The 17146-nt window shown below is 40.7% G+C and overlaps 3 protein-coding genes across 13 annotated transcripts in view; 1 reads left to right on the top strand and 2 right to left on the bottom strand.

The window, feature by feature from the left end:
• Positions 1-228: 228 nt before the first annotated feature.
• LOC122575967 (carbonic anhydrase 1-like) lies at positions 229-15991 on the top strand. 3 transcript variants are annotated; one of them, XM_043745539.1, is made up of 5 exons: positions 229-286; positions 363-632; positions 994-1250; positions 1384-1608; positions 1695-1822. In XM_043745539.1, exons 1-5 carry the CDS (start codon positions 229-231, stop codon positions 1794-1796), a joined length of 912 nt encoding a protein of 303 aa, XP_043601474.1. In that variant the 3' UTR covers positions 1797-1822. The 3 variants fall into 3 exon arrangements, 1 of the variants encoding a protein (XP_043601474.1); XR_006319597.1 differs by lacking the exon at positions 229-286 and adding an exon at positions 15853-15991 and having other exon boundaries at positions 473-632; positions 1384-2784; XR_006319598.1 differs by lacking the exon at positions 229-286 and adding an exon at positions 12260-12534 and having other exon boundaries at positions 473-632; positions 1384-2784.
• LOC122575966 (tetraspanin-11-like) lies at positions 2224-9204 on the bottom strand. Of its 3 annotated transcripts, none has more exons than XM_043745537.1 (10): positions 7479-9204; positions 7293-7360; positions 6574-6658; positions 5438-5650; positions 5168-5353; positions 4412-4534; positions 4099-4152; positions 3936-4028; positions 3524-3607; positions 2224-3452 (listed from the first exon to the last, which is right to left on the bottom strand). In XM_043745537.1, exons 3-10 carry the CDS (start codon positions 6619-6621, stop codon positions 3390-3392), a joined length of 864 nt encoding a protein of 287 aa, XP_043601472.1. In that variant the 5' UTR covers positions 6622-6658; positions 7293-7360; positions 7479-9204; the 3' UTR covers positions 2224-3389. The 3 variants fall into 3 exon arrangements, with proteins under 3 accessions (XP_043601472.1, XP_043601471.1, XP_043601473.1); XM_043745536.1 differs by having other exon boundaries at positions 7483-9204; XM_043745538.1 differs by lacking the exon at positions 7293-7360 and having other exon boundaries at positions 7483-9204.
• LOC122575960 (cadherin-99C) overlaps positions 9339-17146 on the bottom strand; it is a 74595-nt gene continuing 66787 nt past the window's right edge. For all 7 annotated transcript variants that reach the window (XM_043745524.1, XM_043745525.1, XM_043745529.1 and 4 more), the window contains 8 exons: positions 16622-16831; positions 15842-15973; positions 15505-15621; positions 14931-15329; positions 14033-14661; positions 13295-13525; positions 12543-12772; positions 9339-11814 (listed from right to left, as the gene is read on the bottom strand). In XM_043745524.1, the coding sequence (XP_043601459.1) occupies positions 11498-11814; positions 12543-12772; positions 13295-13525; positions 14033-14661; positions 14931-15329; positions 15505-15621; positions 15842-15973; positions 16622-16831 (2265 nt within the window). In that variant the 3' untranslated portion in view covers positions 9339-11497. The remainder of the gene's footprint in view (positions 11815-12542; positions 12773-13294; positions 13526-14032; positions 14662-14930; positions 15330-15504; positions 15622-15841; positions 15974-16621; positions 16832-17146) is intronic.

The following is a 17146-nucleotide window of genomic DNA, read 5'->3' as shown; positions in this document are numbered from 1 at the left end:
CCGCGGTTTTTCTATGAAGTTATATTCAAATAGACCGTGCTCGATATCCGTCGATCCTTCATTTTACCCAGCTGATTATTTTATTGGATGTTCCCTTTAAAATTCACAAGTGAAATTCTCGTATGTGCGTATAGATCCATGTGAGAAAACCTGTGCGATCGCGAATTTTACGCAGAGCGTAACCCAATGCGTATCACCCGATAAAATTAAGTTGGACGGTCATTGAAAATGATAAATATATCAGCATCGGAATTTATGATCATATGTAGCAGCGTTCTCCTCATATGTAAGACGATTCGTCCGTTTTTCCCTACCTTATACTTTGTCCTATCGTATTTATACATAGAACCGTTCGTTACTAGTTTTGCTACTGACCGAAGTTCTGGATTGGACCCAATTATTTCCCTGGGTAGAGAACGAATGCAATTTTCCTCCGTTCACGTTCGGTTATACGGACCGCAACGGGCCCCACATGTGGAAACTGCTGTATCCTGATAGCAATGGTAGCAATCAGTCACCAATCAACATTGCAACACGGCTCGTCGTTGTGGTGCAACCGTCCAAACCTCTCCGTTGGAACGGCTACGATAAAGGACCACTATCCACGACTATAGCGAATAACGAAAATAACGGTGCAAATTTTCCACTGTTTTAATAAGCAAAATCGTTACTAACTTATTATCCGTCAAAAATGATGGAATCACGCCCGTATTGCAGCTCCGTATTGCACACCTAGTTACATATGTACATTGAAAAGTTCTCCGTATTCATACAATATTACTTAAAAGTTACATCCTTTTTCTTTTTTTCTATCAACTGTGGTTAGAACGTTTGCAAGAACATTTTGTCGTCAAGAGTTTCCTTCTCTATCGTTCTTACGTTATATATATTTTTAATATCAAATTTGTTAAGGATCATCTCGTTCACCTTTCGACCGGTCGTAATTTATCGTCCGCTGATCCTTTTAATAATCAATCACTATTCAATTTGCAGTGATAGTGAGCACAATGTGGGGCAACTTGAATCGACCATATATCGAAGGTGGCTGTTTGACTAACGTTTACGACCTCTGCTCGATGATGTTTCATTGGGGACAATCGAACGACGAAGGCAGCGAACATACGTTAGATTACGTTCGATATCCCATGGAATTACAAGTGTGGCACATAAAACGCGGCTTTAACTCACTTTTGGAGGCGATCGCTGCTAAAGAAAGCGATGGCATACTGATCATCTCGTTCTTTTTTCAGGTTAAATCGTATCTCATAGTTTAGTTATGGAAGTAGAAAAGCTATCTGTTTAAATTGAAATTTTTATAAAATTTATAAAAGATATAAAGCAGATCGAGTAAATAAATTATTATTATTAAATTAATATTGATAGATTACGAACGCGGATAATCCCTATTTGGATCATATCGTGAGAAATCTGCGACGAATTGTTAAACCAGGGACGAAGGTGCACGTTCCACCGTTTCCGCTGCTATGGATATTTCCACACTTCCAGACGGATTATTATACTTACAACGGTTCTCTTACTCAGCCACCCTGCAGTGAAATTGTTACGTGGATCTTGCAACCTGAACCGATCGCTATATCATCGTCTCAGGTAAAACTATCGATTTCTATAGTTTATAACGATTACATATACTCAAATACCTCAATACGTTTGCCACATATTAACTTTTACTACAGATTGCAGAATTTCGACAAATTTGCTCACCGGATGGTCCTATACCGTTAAATTGTAGGCCCGTACAACGAGTGAACGACCGTAGCGTGTACTTTTATTCATAGTATTTGTTAACAAATTACAAAATTAATTTTATGTCTTATGCGTTTTCGTGTAGAACTATCAACACGCGTATATAGTCATTTGTGTGCCCGTTAAATCTGTAACGTTTTTCTACCATTTATGCCAGTATAAACTGATTCTTAATAAAATCAAGTACAAAGCGATATATTCTCTGTTTTTGCTGTAACGTCAATCGACATCGCCTTCCAACCGTCTACTTCGTGCAGCTGCTTCTTCGTTTCTTCGATACGAATGATCGTATTACCGGCCGACGAAAAGAATACGCGCGAAATATGTACAGCGCTCTTACAAAAATCGTGTAGATTCGATACTAATGAAGGAATCGTCTAATTTTCTTTAACGGGACAATGAAATTACTTTTGTTCGCTGTTGAAAATATGAAACATCGGATAAGTATTTTACAGAGTATTGTACAGAGAGCAATAATTTTATTGTTTTCCTGCTATATTTTACGAACGCGCCAAATACTTTCCAACAAATTTTATCAGAAAATAAAGGTATAACAAAGTTAAACTAGCTCGTCGCAAGTCGCATCAGGTATGTATCGGTACATATATTATCTATTTGGCACGAATTATTGTAAGATGCATGCATCTGTCTTCTCTTTCTTCTTGCCTGAACCGTCATTGCAGACACTATACCGGAGAATACAATAGATCTCTTGTTTTCGTTTTATCTGGATACACATCCAGTTTTCTCAAACGGCTTGCGCTGGTATTTACGTCGATGAATTTATGAATCGCATCTATCACACGCACACACATCGATATCGGGCACATTCTCACTTCGACGGTGTATTTCCCCGGTAAAAAGATCACAAGATATTTTGGAACGTATTCGCTTGCCGATGTATAAGTCACGCGTGCACGTAGTGTGAAAAACGAGATCTTGTCAAGTGAATTTCGCAAGCAGAAAAGGGTGATGAAGGATTCTCTCGCCGCGTTTTCTCGCTCCGCTCTTAATCGGCACGTAAGTACATACGTATTTACAGATTCACCCGTGATAAAGAAATTTACCACCTTACGGTGCGTAGGAATGTCGCAGTAAGAATATCGTTTTTCTCGTGATTTGCGAAAGCGAACGTCATTGCGCGAACGCGATATAAAGTCCTATCGCGAACGTTGGTAAAACCAGACTATTTCGTATTCGGAGTGAATAACGTTTTATATACAGCATCGTAGACATCTGTCTGTCGTTCGAGTTCGCTACGATTATTTTATAATGAAACACGCATACGAGGGACGGGAATGGTTTTGAAGGTTTCGAGCAAGCGCAGCTTTCTATTATTCTACGGTAAATGTCGCAACTATCGATCGTTTTTAAAAATAAAATCTTAAAAATCCTTTCGCCAGTGATTTCGGAGGATGTCTCGCCAAATCTCTCGTGAAATCTGCTCGAAACGTCCGGGTATTATCACGTGTATCGTTGTTCCCTCGATTAAATCGATTTCCATAACAAAATCGTTGAAACTGAACGAATGAAATATCAAACTAACGCGTCCGATCTCCTCGTAAACCCAACTAAACTGGCAACTGGAAATTGGTTTCCCTTTTCTTTTTGTCCCCTTGGCCTTCTCAATCCACTTGCATATCCCTTATCGTTCGACAAAGGAAAGCCGAAGTTATTATACCGAATGTCTGAAACATACGAACGTAACTGTGATTAGATTTCAAATATCTGAAATCTTGGGTATTCTGTGCAAACGTACTTGTATACCAGCCATTGCCATGCCCAGGAATACTAATGTGAAGCTCTCGCACTGCAACCAACTTGTGACCTTCGACAGGCAACCCTATAAAAACATTTCATACCGTAAGAAATCGACCGATGAACATAAAACGTGAATTTACGCCGTTTAAAATATTTGTCCCTTTTGCGCTTTCGATTCTCTCGTTAATCTGCCCGACCATATATGCACGTATATATATGTATATACGTAATTACTTATTACTTATTAAAAAAAAAAGAACGGTTTTATTCATTTTCTAATACGAAATCAGAACCGATGCTGGAATTAATGCACGAACCGAGAAAGTATCGCAACACCTTTATACTTTACTAGATCAACGACGTTACGATATTTCTCTTTCAAACGATTAAATCTTTGAGCGAAACTCTACCTCTTTATGTCGATATCCATCGTGACCCTCTTCGTCTTCCACTTGACATGCTATTTCGTCCATTGGTTTCGGGTTTAGCCACGGTTTCTCGTTCTTCCGCGAGAAATAAGAATTTCATGAATGCAGCATGAAGAGAAAGTTCAGACTCGATCAAATTACTTACATGTTTGCTGAACACTCTCGACACGACGCTCATTGGACTTCCCGTATTTTTTACCTACGATGTAATACGAATCATCGATTTTCATATATACAGACATATTATATATACAGACTTTTACTTATTTCGTTATTCGCTTATACTCGCGGTTTTACTCGCTGGCACGAAAATGTAAATTTTTCGCGGAATATTTCGATGTACAATACATCCGCATACGTACAGGTATATTTTTAACGTTTCGTAAAGTATCTAAAAGTGTATAGGATCTGCTATAAAGGCGGTGTGTAATTATACCGCGAAAACAGTTTTTCCGTACCTCTGTATTTTTTAAAACGCAACACGTAAGCGGGACCTGCCTCCTGTTGCCCGAAATTTGCGCGTCTCTCCACCATGCCGTGCCATTGTAGTCCCCGTATCCGTGTATTCCGCAGCAATTAAACTGTAATGGAATGATTCGTGTGCTCTTCGGACCATCGCAATGTGGCTGGATGAATGATGTACCGTGTCGTGCATTGGATGTCGCTCGGGCGCGAAATAAAATTTGCATTGTGCGGCTTTCGATCTCTCGCCGCTCGTTATACATAGAGACGAACATGCGGACGAGAATTGCCTTTGAAACTTAATGGATATTTCCGTCGACCGATCGACACGACGCGACTCCACGCGGCGCGACGCTACGACGAAGGGATCGTGCGAAAACCGTTACAGATCGTCGAGCGGTTGCGCAAATTTGCAAACGTTCTCGCATTTCGGAACCTCAATGGCGTAACTGATTTGGCGTGGTGACGAACGGTCGAACGTTCTTACGTTTCCAAATATCGCATCTTTTAAAGGTGCGATGTCATACGACGTATGTACGTTTGTCGCTAACACAAAGAACAATATGCAAAAGAACAACCAATATGAATAGTTGTCCGATCGAGCGAGAATTCAGCAAGTGGCTAGTTTATGTGTTGTCCGGTGGTTAATCGATCGATCGACTAGGAGAGTCAGCGATATAACCGAAGAATAATTTCGCGCGATAAACAACCTCAGTGAATAAACGATCGATCGGCGTTATTAGCAGCTTTACCTTATATTGCGCAAAGTCGAGACTGTGGCTGAAGGGTATGTCGCTAGTCGGTTCGTGACCGTAATCCTCGGCCAATTTGTTAATCAGCCGCTCCTCCAATCCAGAAAGTATTCGAAATGTCATTAGTCCACCGACGGCAGCGGTGATGAGTTCGGTAATGATCAGTGCCACGAGCATGCTCATGTACTGGACAGTTAAAAATGTATCGTAGACCTTGGCCGTACTTCTGCTATAGGTGTAGCGCACAAGGTGCATCTATCGATAACTTACGGTGGCCAGTATGCATTGATTTCCATAGAGAGCGGCTCGACATCCGAAGAAACCGACCGTCAGCACCGTAAAACCGAGACCGACCAAGCTACAAGCTATCAGGTTAATAGTTTCGTGCGGCGTGGCGTCGGGCACGAAAAGATTTAACAGGTGCCCTTTGCTCGGTTCCAATAGCAAGCATGCCCCTATCATCAGTACCGTACACCCAGCCAACTATCGAGTAATTTCTTTTTATGTAGTTATGCCACTGATATGCTACTCTCTATACTACTAAACCATTTCTAAGGTACTTTATGGAACCGCGGTACGCAACAAAATATCGTTTACGCAACGAAATTGAACCCTCTGTTTTCCTCTTTAGACGCATACGCGTTTCCATCTCGTTAGCTTCGTATACTTTGGTATTGCGGCACATTATTGCATCTCACGGTCCATATGTGACATAAAATACCCTGTGTATTTCAACGATACTGTATCTAACTCTAATGACGTTTAGTCGTAGAATCGTAAAAGCTTTCACATCGTTGGTTATCACTAGAGTTATTATTGTTATTTCTACAGAAGTTTATTAGAACGTTATTCTACAATCTCCAAACGAATCATCCGTAAAGCAACGAGACATCTGTCTTTGACAATGTTACCGTCTCAGAGCTTTACGCCAATCGCTCGATGTTTCTCCATTTTTTTCCTTCGCTTTTGTCGTCGAAACATCGCAACTTTATCGCTAACGATAAATGACCAATCTTTTTTAGAAACCTAACTTTTACGTGTCGCTTCGTTTTTATTACAAGCCTACCGTTCTTGGCTTACTTACTGTTAACTGTTATCGAACTTCCTAGATGATTGACTTTATCGATATATATATATATGTGTATGTATCAATGGTATATTATTAGTGACGATACGCGTTCATTCTTTGTTTACGCTTTATCAGAAAATACCGCGATTCATTATAAAGTACTAGAAAGTACTAAAGAAATATTTCTGAATTCTTGTCTTTATTTCGTAGAAATATAAAAGATCCGATCCGATCTATGGTCCGATATCTATTCGTACGATATATGTATACATACATACATACATACATACATACATACATATAGATATAATCCGAAATTAAACGATTAATACTTTACCCATATCAATATGTTGAACGTAAATAGGACGAATTTCAAATACTTCATGTCGGTCGTTTTCAAGACATCAAATTAGTGCATTGATCTGCAAAGATAACATCACTTGTATCAGTTACTTTAAAATCCAGGTGATTTCGACTTTACTGGAAAAGTTGACAAAATGCCTTTCGCTCGATTTTTTCAATATCAACGCTTTCGAACGAATTCAAAGTTTATAAAGAGCGCGATTAACAACGTAAATATTAGCAGAACGAAGATAAAAGCGAGCAGGTGCTGGCGAGTACTTGTGATGCGATGCAAGCGAAGCGTGCGTCTATCTTTTGATCCACTCACGAGAATTAAAACCTACCGTATCTTGGAAGAACGAGCCTTTAGAATGCCCGTGTCACTCTTGGGGGCGCAATTATACTCAAAAAAATACGCTTCGAAGGGCATTGAAAAATTACTACGAATCGGATATGCCCTTGCGCAACAATACAATACCTGTGTTTCAGCTTTTCGTTTCGATAGTCGACTATACAGCGCGAGTTAATGGGCTAAACGACGAAATGTTAAAACACCATCGGGCAACTAATCGGGATCAAAGGCGAAATTGTCGGATCGATGCGTGGACGGTTCATATACGGTTCTGCATATTAATATCGTACGACCAGAGGAAATCCACGATTAAGCGATCACAGGCATACAACTTATTTTACCAATTAATCCTAAGTACTTACACGCTTGGTAATTAATTCAAGTTGCCAGGAAAATCACGTACAGTCGCTTGCTATGCCTTCTCACGGCTCTAATGGACGAAAGAAAAATTGACCGCTTTTAATCGAAATACCACCATTGTGCATGCCACGAATACTCAAACGAGACCTTTCACATAAATATTCATAGCTACTCTTCTATGATATTACTTGCCATATTCCAGCGGGGTCGTTCGTGTAAACAGCTTTCGACGGTGGAACAGGCTGCCAGTTGCTGGTCCTGTTGATTCTCCTACTTCCTGCTGACAGCTGCTCGAAACATAAGAGAGACAAGGGCGGGAAACAAAGCGGAAAAAGGACCAGTAACGCTGTAGCAACAAAAACCGGAAAACTGATTTCCTATTATTCTTCTCCGTAGATCAATTCACAAATAGTCCACGATTCCTAACGTTCGCCTATTCACTCTCTCATTTTGTCGTTCACTTTTCTTTTTTTTTTCTTTTTGTTTTTCTTTCGACTCCCGTTTCCCGTTATTAAATTCAAGCACGAGCACGTAGAGGTTCCCGCACGCTGAGAGGGCGACCAAGACGAAGTACACGCACACACACACACACACACACACACGCACAAACGCGCGCACACGAACACGAACACGAGCGCGCACACACACACACACGCGCGCGCTCACACACACGCGCGCGCGCGCGCGCACGTCAATCGACGAAGCGTCGTTGGAGAAAGATGCTGGTTACCGAGAAAAATCGATGTACCGATCTCACGTGTCAACTCCCGGAGTTTCCGCGAGTCTCCTCCGCGAATGGATCTCACACCAAACACCGATAGAGAATTTTGTCGTGTACTATCGCGACGATACTGCCGAGGGTAAATGCTGCCAACTCCGACGTCATCTGCTTCGGGAGCGGTACGCTCTCTCCTTCCCACCTTCCGCTCATCTTCCGCCCTTACGTCGTCCGGTGGTTGGGTCCAGATGCGGCTGCGTCGCATTGTAACAGCGCCGACGCGAGTCCTAGTCGATCCCTGCTCGTTAGTCCAGACGTTTCGCCACTCGACCAGCTTTCGTTCCGTTCCGTCAATGACGAACGTTAGACCACCGTACGAACGACCACTAGTGTGGTCAATTGCCTAGCTTTCGCATCGGTTTACAAGTTTAATTGCTCCAATTATCAACGCTGCTTTTAACCGGGACCGGCCAATTTCGTTTGGAATCTTGTTCGTGAGTTCCTATTTACAGATAACATCATCCTTGCATCGGCTCCTGTGCCGACATACATTTGCGTGCGTCATATTTTTTCCATCTGAACTTTACCGCTCGATTTACCAATGAAATTACTTAAAACTTACTTTTTCCAATTTCCGCATTTTCGCATTTTCACATTTTCCGCGCATTTTCCGTAACGCGCACTGATAATATTCTACCGCGCGATCTTGCTGCTACCATGTATCTTACTTTCTTTTCTTATTACGAACAACGGAGACAAACGTATGATCACAGCGGGATCACACGGCGGAATTCGTTTAGTCTAAACAAAATGAAAACCGGGAATCGTTCGATGTGCACGATACTCCTAATGCAGAGAGATGTTGGCGTTTTGTTTCAAAGTGGGACAGTTTGTAGTATGTCTTTCAGTTTGCGTCCTTTCAGTTGCACTTGTAACCACTTTCGTAAAAATATTATATTGTATTGTTATTATATTATCAAGATTTATCTTATGTATATTGTGCACAATATACTTACAAATATATATATATATATATATTAATTTATAAATACGACGCTATGTTAACATTATTAATCGCTCGTTATCTTTCTTTATCACCATCGAATAAAAGATAAAATCTAGATTTTGCAAAGACACGTATGGTTATAGCCTTTCTTTCATCGACGAAGAATTGTCAAGAGAGCCTTAATAAACAAGGCACGTTATAAACGATAGCTCTAAACCGCACTAATTTTGTTCTTAATAGCATTTACTTTTACTTAATTACTTAATTTTGCGATTAAGAGTCCAGCGAGCTTTCAAATTATATAGATTAATACAAGAGATCGACTTTATGTAAATATAATGGATTTATTATTGGTATTAACAATTTTTACAGCATTCGTACTTTAAACAACTATGAGTGAAAGATGTTAACGCTCTAGTCAAAGAATCGGCGATGCGGATAATTTTTCAACGTTGTATCCTAAACAAAGTAGAAACGATCGAGAGATTCGTTATAAAGGTGTTCGCCATACGACTAGAGATTTAATCGATCAAGTCTCACAATTTTCTCTTATATAATAAATTACGCTATTGGATATCGTTCACCGCATAATGTAATGGATGCAAATAATCGATTTAGCAGATCTTACATACAACGCTCGAAATAAATCTGTATTGGAAATTATTATATCAAGTACACGATATTTGCCGATCAACAATCGTAAGTAAGTATCTTTGTATTTTAAACTCGTTTCACGTATTTTATATTTAATTGCGTAATCACACCCCCCTACTTATCGAATATCTGCAAAAAAACCGCTCTTTGAAAGAGCGGTCCGCTTCGTAGTTCAAGGTTAAAAGAAGGAAAGGGAATAAAAAATGTTTGCGAGGGAAAATAACGCGCGAATAGCCGAAGAAAATTTTCACTCTGTAACAGTATGTAACAACGATGCGTACCATTGGTTGAGTAATAATAATAATAATAATAATAATAATAATAATAATAATAATAATAATAATAATAATAATATGAGCAAACGCGCAATTATAAATAAAAAGATCTTATTATACAAATGGTTTTACGGGGGTCTCTCTCGTCCATATATATATTTAAGTTCACGGGCCGATCACATATACACAGTGCACACACGTTCCATTATTCGCTCGCATACAACCTTTAGAAATCTATTATTTTATTATTAATCCTTACTACTACGTTGGACGGTACGATGACTCGTAATTACTGCTACGCGTTTTCTGCGCATGTTTCGAATAAAAATTTGTATCATCGATTTAGACGTAAAGGAGAAGTGACGATGGAAGCATCATCGTGCGCGAAATGAAATCTATTCGTCAACATTATCGCGGCAGATAATGAACTATTGCACAGCATAGATTCGATGTAAATGACCTTCTTTTCGTCACCAAGGCGAAATATTCGCAGCGGCAGCGACGTAGCCAACGGTCTATGCGTATACACATTCAAAGTATATTCTTCGTATCCTCGTCGTCGCTACAAATTACCGACGGACGAATACTTGAACGAAATGCGTATTCGTATCTCGATGTAAAGTAAAAAATCGAGTTTCACCGTCGCTAACCCTGAGAATATCAGGCGATAGTCGGAGAAAACTTGAAAGACTCGTGCTCGAACGGTGCCTCGATCTTTCAATTTTGCTTTTCGATTATACCACGAGCACGCAGCATTTTTGGTCATTGCATCGGAGCAAGAGGCATAAATCACATTAAAGTCGCGCACTATTGTCGCAAAGTCGATGGCAATTTCGTTGTACAGTCGTGATAACCGCGCTCGATGGCGGATTTTCTAAACAAAACCGTGAAAATGATGATTTTGATCGCGCCGTGCCACGTTGATTCGCATTTCGTAGAATCGCGACGCGCGACCGACAACGTTGAAAGTTTTTCGACGCTTTTCGACGCTTTTCGACGCTTTTCGACGCTTTTCGACGCTTTTCGACGCTTTTCGAAGCTTTTCGACGCTTTTCGCAGAGAGAAGCTCGCCGGATTTTGTTCATCGTCGATATAGAGAGTATTCGCGATGTCGTTTCGCGTCGTGGCACATGCGCTGCTCTATTCATCGCAACAATTCGATTGAAAGTTCGTCACGTGGAACAAATTCTTGCGCTCGTTTAAAAACGCACTGGCTTAAATTTGCTTTCGTTTCGCTTCGGTTCGGTCGTCGCCTCGGGCAAAGCTACGAAACCAACTTTGTTTTAATTTACCTCGCGAATTTAATCTCAAGAACGCGCAATCACCTTTGGAAACGAGCGTCGCGCCGGCGCCGGACATGTCGCGCGATTAATAACGAATACTTGGCAACGCGACGCTGTAATTTGTCTCTTTTCACCGATAGGTCGATATCGTAAAAAAAAAAAAGAAAAAATGATCGCACAGCGCAAAACCTGGAGCAAGAATTCTAGCAAAAGTTTCGAGTCGAGCATATCCGAGCCCCTTGTTCGTCTTTAATTTCACGCGCAATCTCTTTTATAACTCTGTGGTCGTTTCTACCGGGCTTTGTTCACCCAAGTACGTGAATCCTAGATGAGAATAATCTCTCTTTTCTCTGAACGTGACGTTATCGTTCGACGGACTAGGACTGAGTAGATCGTTACCGTGATTGTAGAGCGGATTTAAGACGGGCGTCGTGTCGTGGTTGTTCAACGTGTTCGCGTTGCTGTTATGATTTTTTCTACCAAGGGTCGATCGTCGCAACGAGTGAATGTTCGTCTCTCCGTGGGTACCGACTATGCTGGAAGCACGTGCCGTGGTCGCCGCTTCGGAACTTACAGGGCTCTGTTGACCTAAACAGATGACAAACACGCGTCCATCAATTCCGTCCTCCTCGTACCGCTAATTATTTTCCCGTCGAGCGAAACCATTTTTCAGAGGAACAAAAAGAAAAATTCGAGAATTTTCAAACTCTTCTTCGACCAGCAAATCGATGGTTAACTATGAAATATCGTAGCGTTGTTAAAAACCGAGTTTTCGCTTCCGCTTTGATACTCGATATTCCACCGTTCAAAATGATTCGTACGAATTTGCGATTCGAAAGATTTCCAAAGATAAAAAGCAGAAAAATAGGCGAAGGGTGAATGGTAAGGGTGAATGGAAACCGGTGTGATGTAATAAATTCACATGGATAGAGTATCAAACCTTGCGAAGCAAACAATTACTTTTAAAGCGGTGTATTTTACCCGCTCTTATCTTTAACCGTTTCAGCTATATGATATTTCTTATCGTTTTAAGGTTTACTTGGAACTTCTCGTCGCACAAGGATAGACCTTGCAACAAAGCGGTTCGTCGTTGTACATCGTGCTTGAATATTTGCAAAAGATTCTGTCCACCGTTTCTTACGTTTTCTACACCTGACGATATACTTAGTCGGCCGAAGAGCTTGGAAATTGATCAGGGCCCTATCCAAATATATTTCGGAGATCATCGATACATGTTTTACACATGCTGATATTATAATAGACAATAAAATAGCGTGTATGTAACTGTAATGATCGTTGCAAAATATTTGAATTACCGGTACTTTCTCCGTGATCTTTGGTAATATAGCTGACATTGTCCAAGCTGAACGCATGATTCTTATTGCTGAAATCAAGCTGGAGGTCGTTATAGCTGTCGTTGTCGTCGACAGGCACGCTCATTTGAAGCACCTGTGTCTCGTATTCTTTCAAATTTGGCTCGACGTACACAGGATCGTAACGGGGCACGACGTACATCCGCTGCATTCGTTCCTTGTACGCTTTGTATCTATGCACACGAGACAACAGAATATTCGTATAGCGAATAGTTAGTGTTGAACGAACGTGTGACGTATACCAGCGCTAAACGTTTTAATTTTAATTGTAATTTTAACTTTAATTTTAATTTAAGAGGTAACTATGCCGGAAAGCGTAATTAATTCCAACGAATGTAATAAAGGGAACGATGAATTTGCATGGTACGCGGGCTCGTCGCTGGTATAAATATTCATTGCGCCACTTGAAAACGATTCTTTCACACGATATTAACACGGTAAGAAGGTTATTGCCGCGACAGCCGCGCTCAAAATTCGCCGGTATGTCTGAACCGTCGAATCATTAAATTACACGTCAGGGATCAAGACGAGCCCGATCGTTCGAATATCCAATGTTTTCCTTTCTATTCTATACAATATACATAATTATATATTCCATATAATTAACGCGTGAACGGTAGGTCACGGGAAACAAATCAAATTCCGTTCGAGACTGGAATCATACACGTTGCCATTAACGGAAACGAGCAACTTACCTGGACCAGGAAACGCAGATATAAATGATGCCAGCTATGCCTAGGATCAAGATGACACAGGCGATGATTATCAAGGCATACGGAAATACCTCGCCGCTGAAAGCGATGGCGGTTTGCGTGCGTACTGACTCGGCTGGCATTACTGGCGCGTGAATGTCTATCGCATTCGCTCGGACCAGCGTCGACACGTCGAACGTGATATTCGACATAGCCGTTTTTTCGATAATCGATCTGCAATAGAACCACACGTATTTCGCAAGTTCGCCTTGGAATTCGAGCACTCGGCAATGCGTAGATAAGCCTCGAGACAAAGTCGCGCGCGAATCGTCGATTCGGCATTACGTAGCTATAAAAGCAACAATTGTTACGTTCTATGTACTTACTATTTACGATGACTGCAAGCTTTTCGCGTACCCGTAATGAAAATGAACAATTACTCGTAGACTTGGAAACGAATAAGTAAGAATAATATTGCTTTTTCCTTTTCTCTATTTCTTTTGTTTCTTTTTTCCTAGATAATACTACATATAGATATACATATCGTGTATCGTCATGTATTTTTGAGTGGAAAGGAAAGAAAAGTGCGACGAGCATGCAGTTGCTTGTTCTCTTTTATATCAAAAAACTCTAATCACGATGGTTGTTTCAATTCGCGCTAGATTCTCGTATCGATGCTCTACGACTACGGATAATATTGCCATCGTAACAATATAACGTATTAAATAAGGAATCCCTTACCTTTGTATACGCGAACTGTTCCTATCTAAAATAGCTTCTGTATCTGGATCGATCGCGTAGAACCACACGTCGGAATCCTGAGGGTACATCTCGACAGTTCCATTTTTCGTCAAATTTTTCCTCACTGCTACTCTATCGATGCCGATCAGAAGACCGCTCTTCTCCTCGATGATACCAGCGATCTTGGATGCTTCCTTTTGCAACGCGTCTGATGGCGCGTCCTGAACTACTAGAATCATTAGATTCTCCTCTTCGATCAGATTCACTATAACCGGAGCTACGATCGAGTTGAAGTTGTCTGTCGAATTAGGATTATCTCGAACCCGAACGTCGAATTTGAACGGAAGCTCGGACAGATCCACGTTATCGAAAGTCGCGGTGGTTCTTATTATTCCGGAAGAACTGTCCATGGCGAAGTAGTCCGATCCTCGTCCACCGAGTATTTTGTACTCGAGCTTCCCGTACTTTCCGTTATCTTTATCGTGTGCTTTCACTTGTATAACCGTCGACGCGAATTGGGCGGTTCGGGGAATCGCAGCGAAGTAACGTCCTCTCGATAGTTTTGCCCTACTGTCCGCGAAAATGAACTCCGGTTTATTGTCGTTTACGTCGAGCACCTGAATCTTCACCTGTAATCCAGAAATGAAATTCGAACGAATCTTTCGAAAGAAAAGGCAAATCGTAGATCGATTCTATTCGGCGTATATTTACCACGTGATTAACAAATTTTATATTTTGAAATTGATAATGTTACGATTCGACGTTTGAGTTGTTTTCTAACTATATTTTTTTTATTCTTTTTCTTTTTTCTTTCCTTTTATTTTCTAAAATCTAAACTATTCCTTTGTTATTTACGTACTAATCAACGTCGATATATCATATTCGTAAGTATACGTACCATCGTTGTATTCCTGTCAGTATTCAATAGACCTGACAAAGATTCCAACTTAAGCTTCACTTGGTACGATTCCGTTGTTTCGTAATCCAAGACTCCTTTCTTCAGTCTAAGCGCGCAATTCCGTTCCTCCGTAACATTCGCTTCGAACAATTCCTTCTCGTTACCGCTATAAATTTCGCATTTCAATGGCGTAGTATCGTGCGCGTGACTATTAATGACCGTGATTATCTTGATCAACGTATTGTCGGCCGCATCTTCCGGTACTTCGACGTTGTAGGAATTTTCTGCAAAACCTAGGCCGATTTCTGGCGGCACCGTGGCCACGTGACGAACATAAACTGGCACTGTCGTGACAGACGCCAATTGCGGTTCTCCCATGTCGTACGCGCGAACATCAACCTGAAACGTTAATAACTTGGTCCTGACGAATGCTGCTCGGCTTAAGTCTAATTACAACGATAGACGTTCGAGATTCATCGTGGAAAGAACGGCGTTGAACTCTGTGATAAAAGCGAACAGAAACGCGTTCAGATTTTAAGCGTTTCATACCTATATCTATTCACACATACATTACCTGATATTCAGTGTTCGTTTCCTTACGCAAGTCGTCTCGTATCCTAAGCACGCCAGTGTCCGGATCGATCACAAAATATTTGTTCGCTACTTCACGGCCGACAATTTCGTATCTCACCTATAAATCGACAGACAATAACGATCGACTTTCTTTTGTACGTTAACTGCCATGACCAACATCCGTCACGTTCTTGGTTACAAATAGAAATTACGCATGTATACGTATAATTTACAACAAAGAAAATAGCATAAACGTATTCCGCGAAAAACAAAGTAAAAAGGTTCGTACGAAGGAAAAATGATCCACCACCTAACGATTACTAATTGCGAGTACGTACTTGATTTCCAGGAGCAGTGCCGTCGGAATCTGTTGCTATGAGATTAATGACCGTCGTGCCAATGGGAACGTCGTCATCCAGCGTAATCGGACGAGGAACTGACGTGAACACTGGTGGAATGTCGTTAACGTCCTGATGAATAATAACGAAGGCATGTAATAGCATCTTTCTTGAAAAAAATTATCCGATTATATTTCGAAGTAGTAGCCTCTTAATCGACCTGCTTTCAATTAAACTAAAACTCTGATCGATACTGTGAAGGATCGAAAACTATAGATACAAAGTATACTCGGCAAAGTTAGGCGGTTGATACAAATTTGCAACATCATTATGTATTTAAGAGCAAATGTTTCGTAGAATCATCTTATAAGAGCATACATTATTACTATTAAAGGAACGAGAAAAAAGAAAAAAAAGAAAAAAAAACCATAGGTGGCGGAGACGAACCCTAATAAACAACTACCCGGTTATTTAAACCAACTTGTCCACCGACAGGTTTATATAAACGGAATCCTACTGTCTCGCGTATATTCCCGCAGGGAGGATCGCCGGTTGTGCATGGAGTTTTCAACTCCTCTGCGCTACAGCTTTCGAGATCGGTACGGACTCGTTAACTATACTAGCTACATCTATTTACCAGATGTAGACGACCTTTTAACCTATATTTCCTCTCTCTTTTATCTTGGAAATGGAACAGAAATTCGCTAGTATTCGTCTTTGAACAATGGTAATATTTCTCCAAGATGCAATAGAGTCTAAGATAATTACAACGATCGATACCTGGACATTGATCACAACCCTCGTAGTAGAACCAGGCGAATCGCTGGTATTTTCGACGGTGCCAATTATAAGGATATGCTGGTTCTCCCTCTCATAGTCCAAACCACGAACGGTTTTTACGACTCCAGTCTTCGGCTCTATGCCGAATAGTTCGGTGTTCCCTTGTTTAATCATGTACGTGATCTGCTTCTTTGTATCCGGATCATCAGCCTGGAATTGATCGCGTTTGTTTTAGCTTCGATGAGGATGGCCATTCGTCTAGAATTTACAACGTTCTGCTCTTCCAGTACAGCGATACGACGAGAATCGACCACGAAAATTATAATTTATTTATGTTAAAACGAACCGAGTAGCTAAAGGGAATAAGAAAAATCGAGTCAAAGCGGATGAAATAAATAAAAAGTTACTTAATCTTTTTAGCAAACTCGAAATAAAAAGATCGATTTTTCGCGAATAATCGGAGCAAATGCAACGTTCAAATCCTTTCGAATGGATCAAAAGAATTGTCCGTATCGTTTTCTTTCC

This window comes from Bombus pyrosoma, linkage group LG15, assembly GCF_014825855.1.
Source record: "Bombus pyrosoma isolate SC7728 linkage group LG15, ASM1482585v1, whole genome shotgun sequence".
Taxonomy (NCBI): Eukaryota; Metazoa; Arthropoda; class Insecta; order Hymenoptera; family Apidae; genus Bombus; species Bombus pyrosoma.
Note: the sequence above shows the minus strand (reverse complement) of the source record. Positions and strands in the feature narration are given on the sequence as shown.

Excerpts from the sequence above, each read along its gene's own strand:
- LOC122575967 (XM_043745539.1), top strand. The coding sequence starts at position 229 with ATGATAAATATATCAGCATCGGAATTTATGATCATATGTAGCAGCGTT. Across the intron at positions 633-993 it reads AGCGAATAACGAAAATAACG|TGATAGTGAGCACAATGTGG; the intron begins GTGCAAATTTTC and ends TTCAATTTGCAG. Across the intron at positions 1,251-1,383 it reads TCATCTCGTTCTTTTTTCAG|ATTACGAACGCGGATAATCC; the intron begins GTTAAATCGTAT and ends TAATATTGATAG.
- LOC122575966 (XM_043745537.1), bottom strand. The coding sequence starts at position 6,621 with ATGAAGTATTTGAAATTCGTCCTATTTACGTTCAACATATTGATATGG. Across the intron at positions 4,535-5,167 it reads TCGACTTTGCGCAATATAAG|TTTAATTGCTGCGGAATACA; the intron begins GTAAAGCTGCTA and ends ATTCCATTACAG. Across the intron at positions 4,153-4,411 it reads GCGTTTTAAAAAATACAGAG|GTAAAAAATACGGGAAGTCC; the intron begins GTACGGAAAAAC and ends ATTACATCGTAG.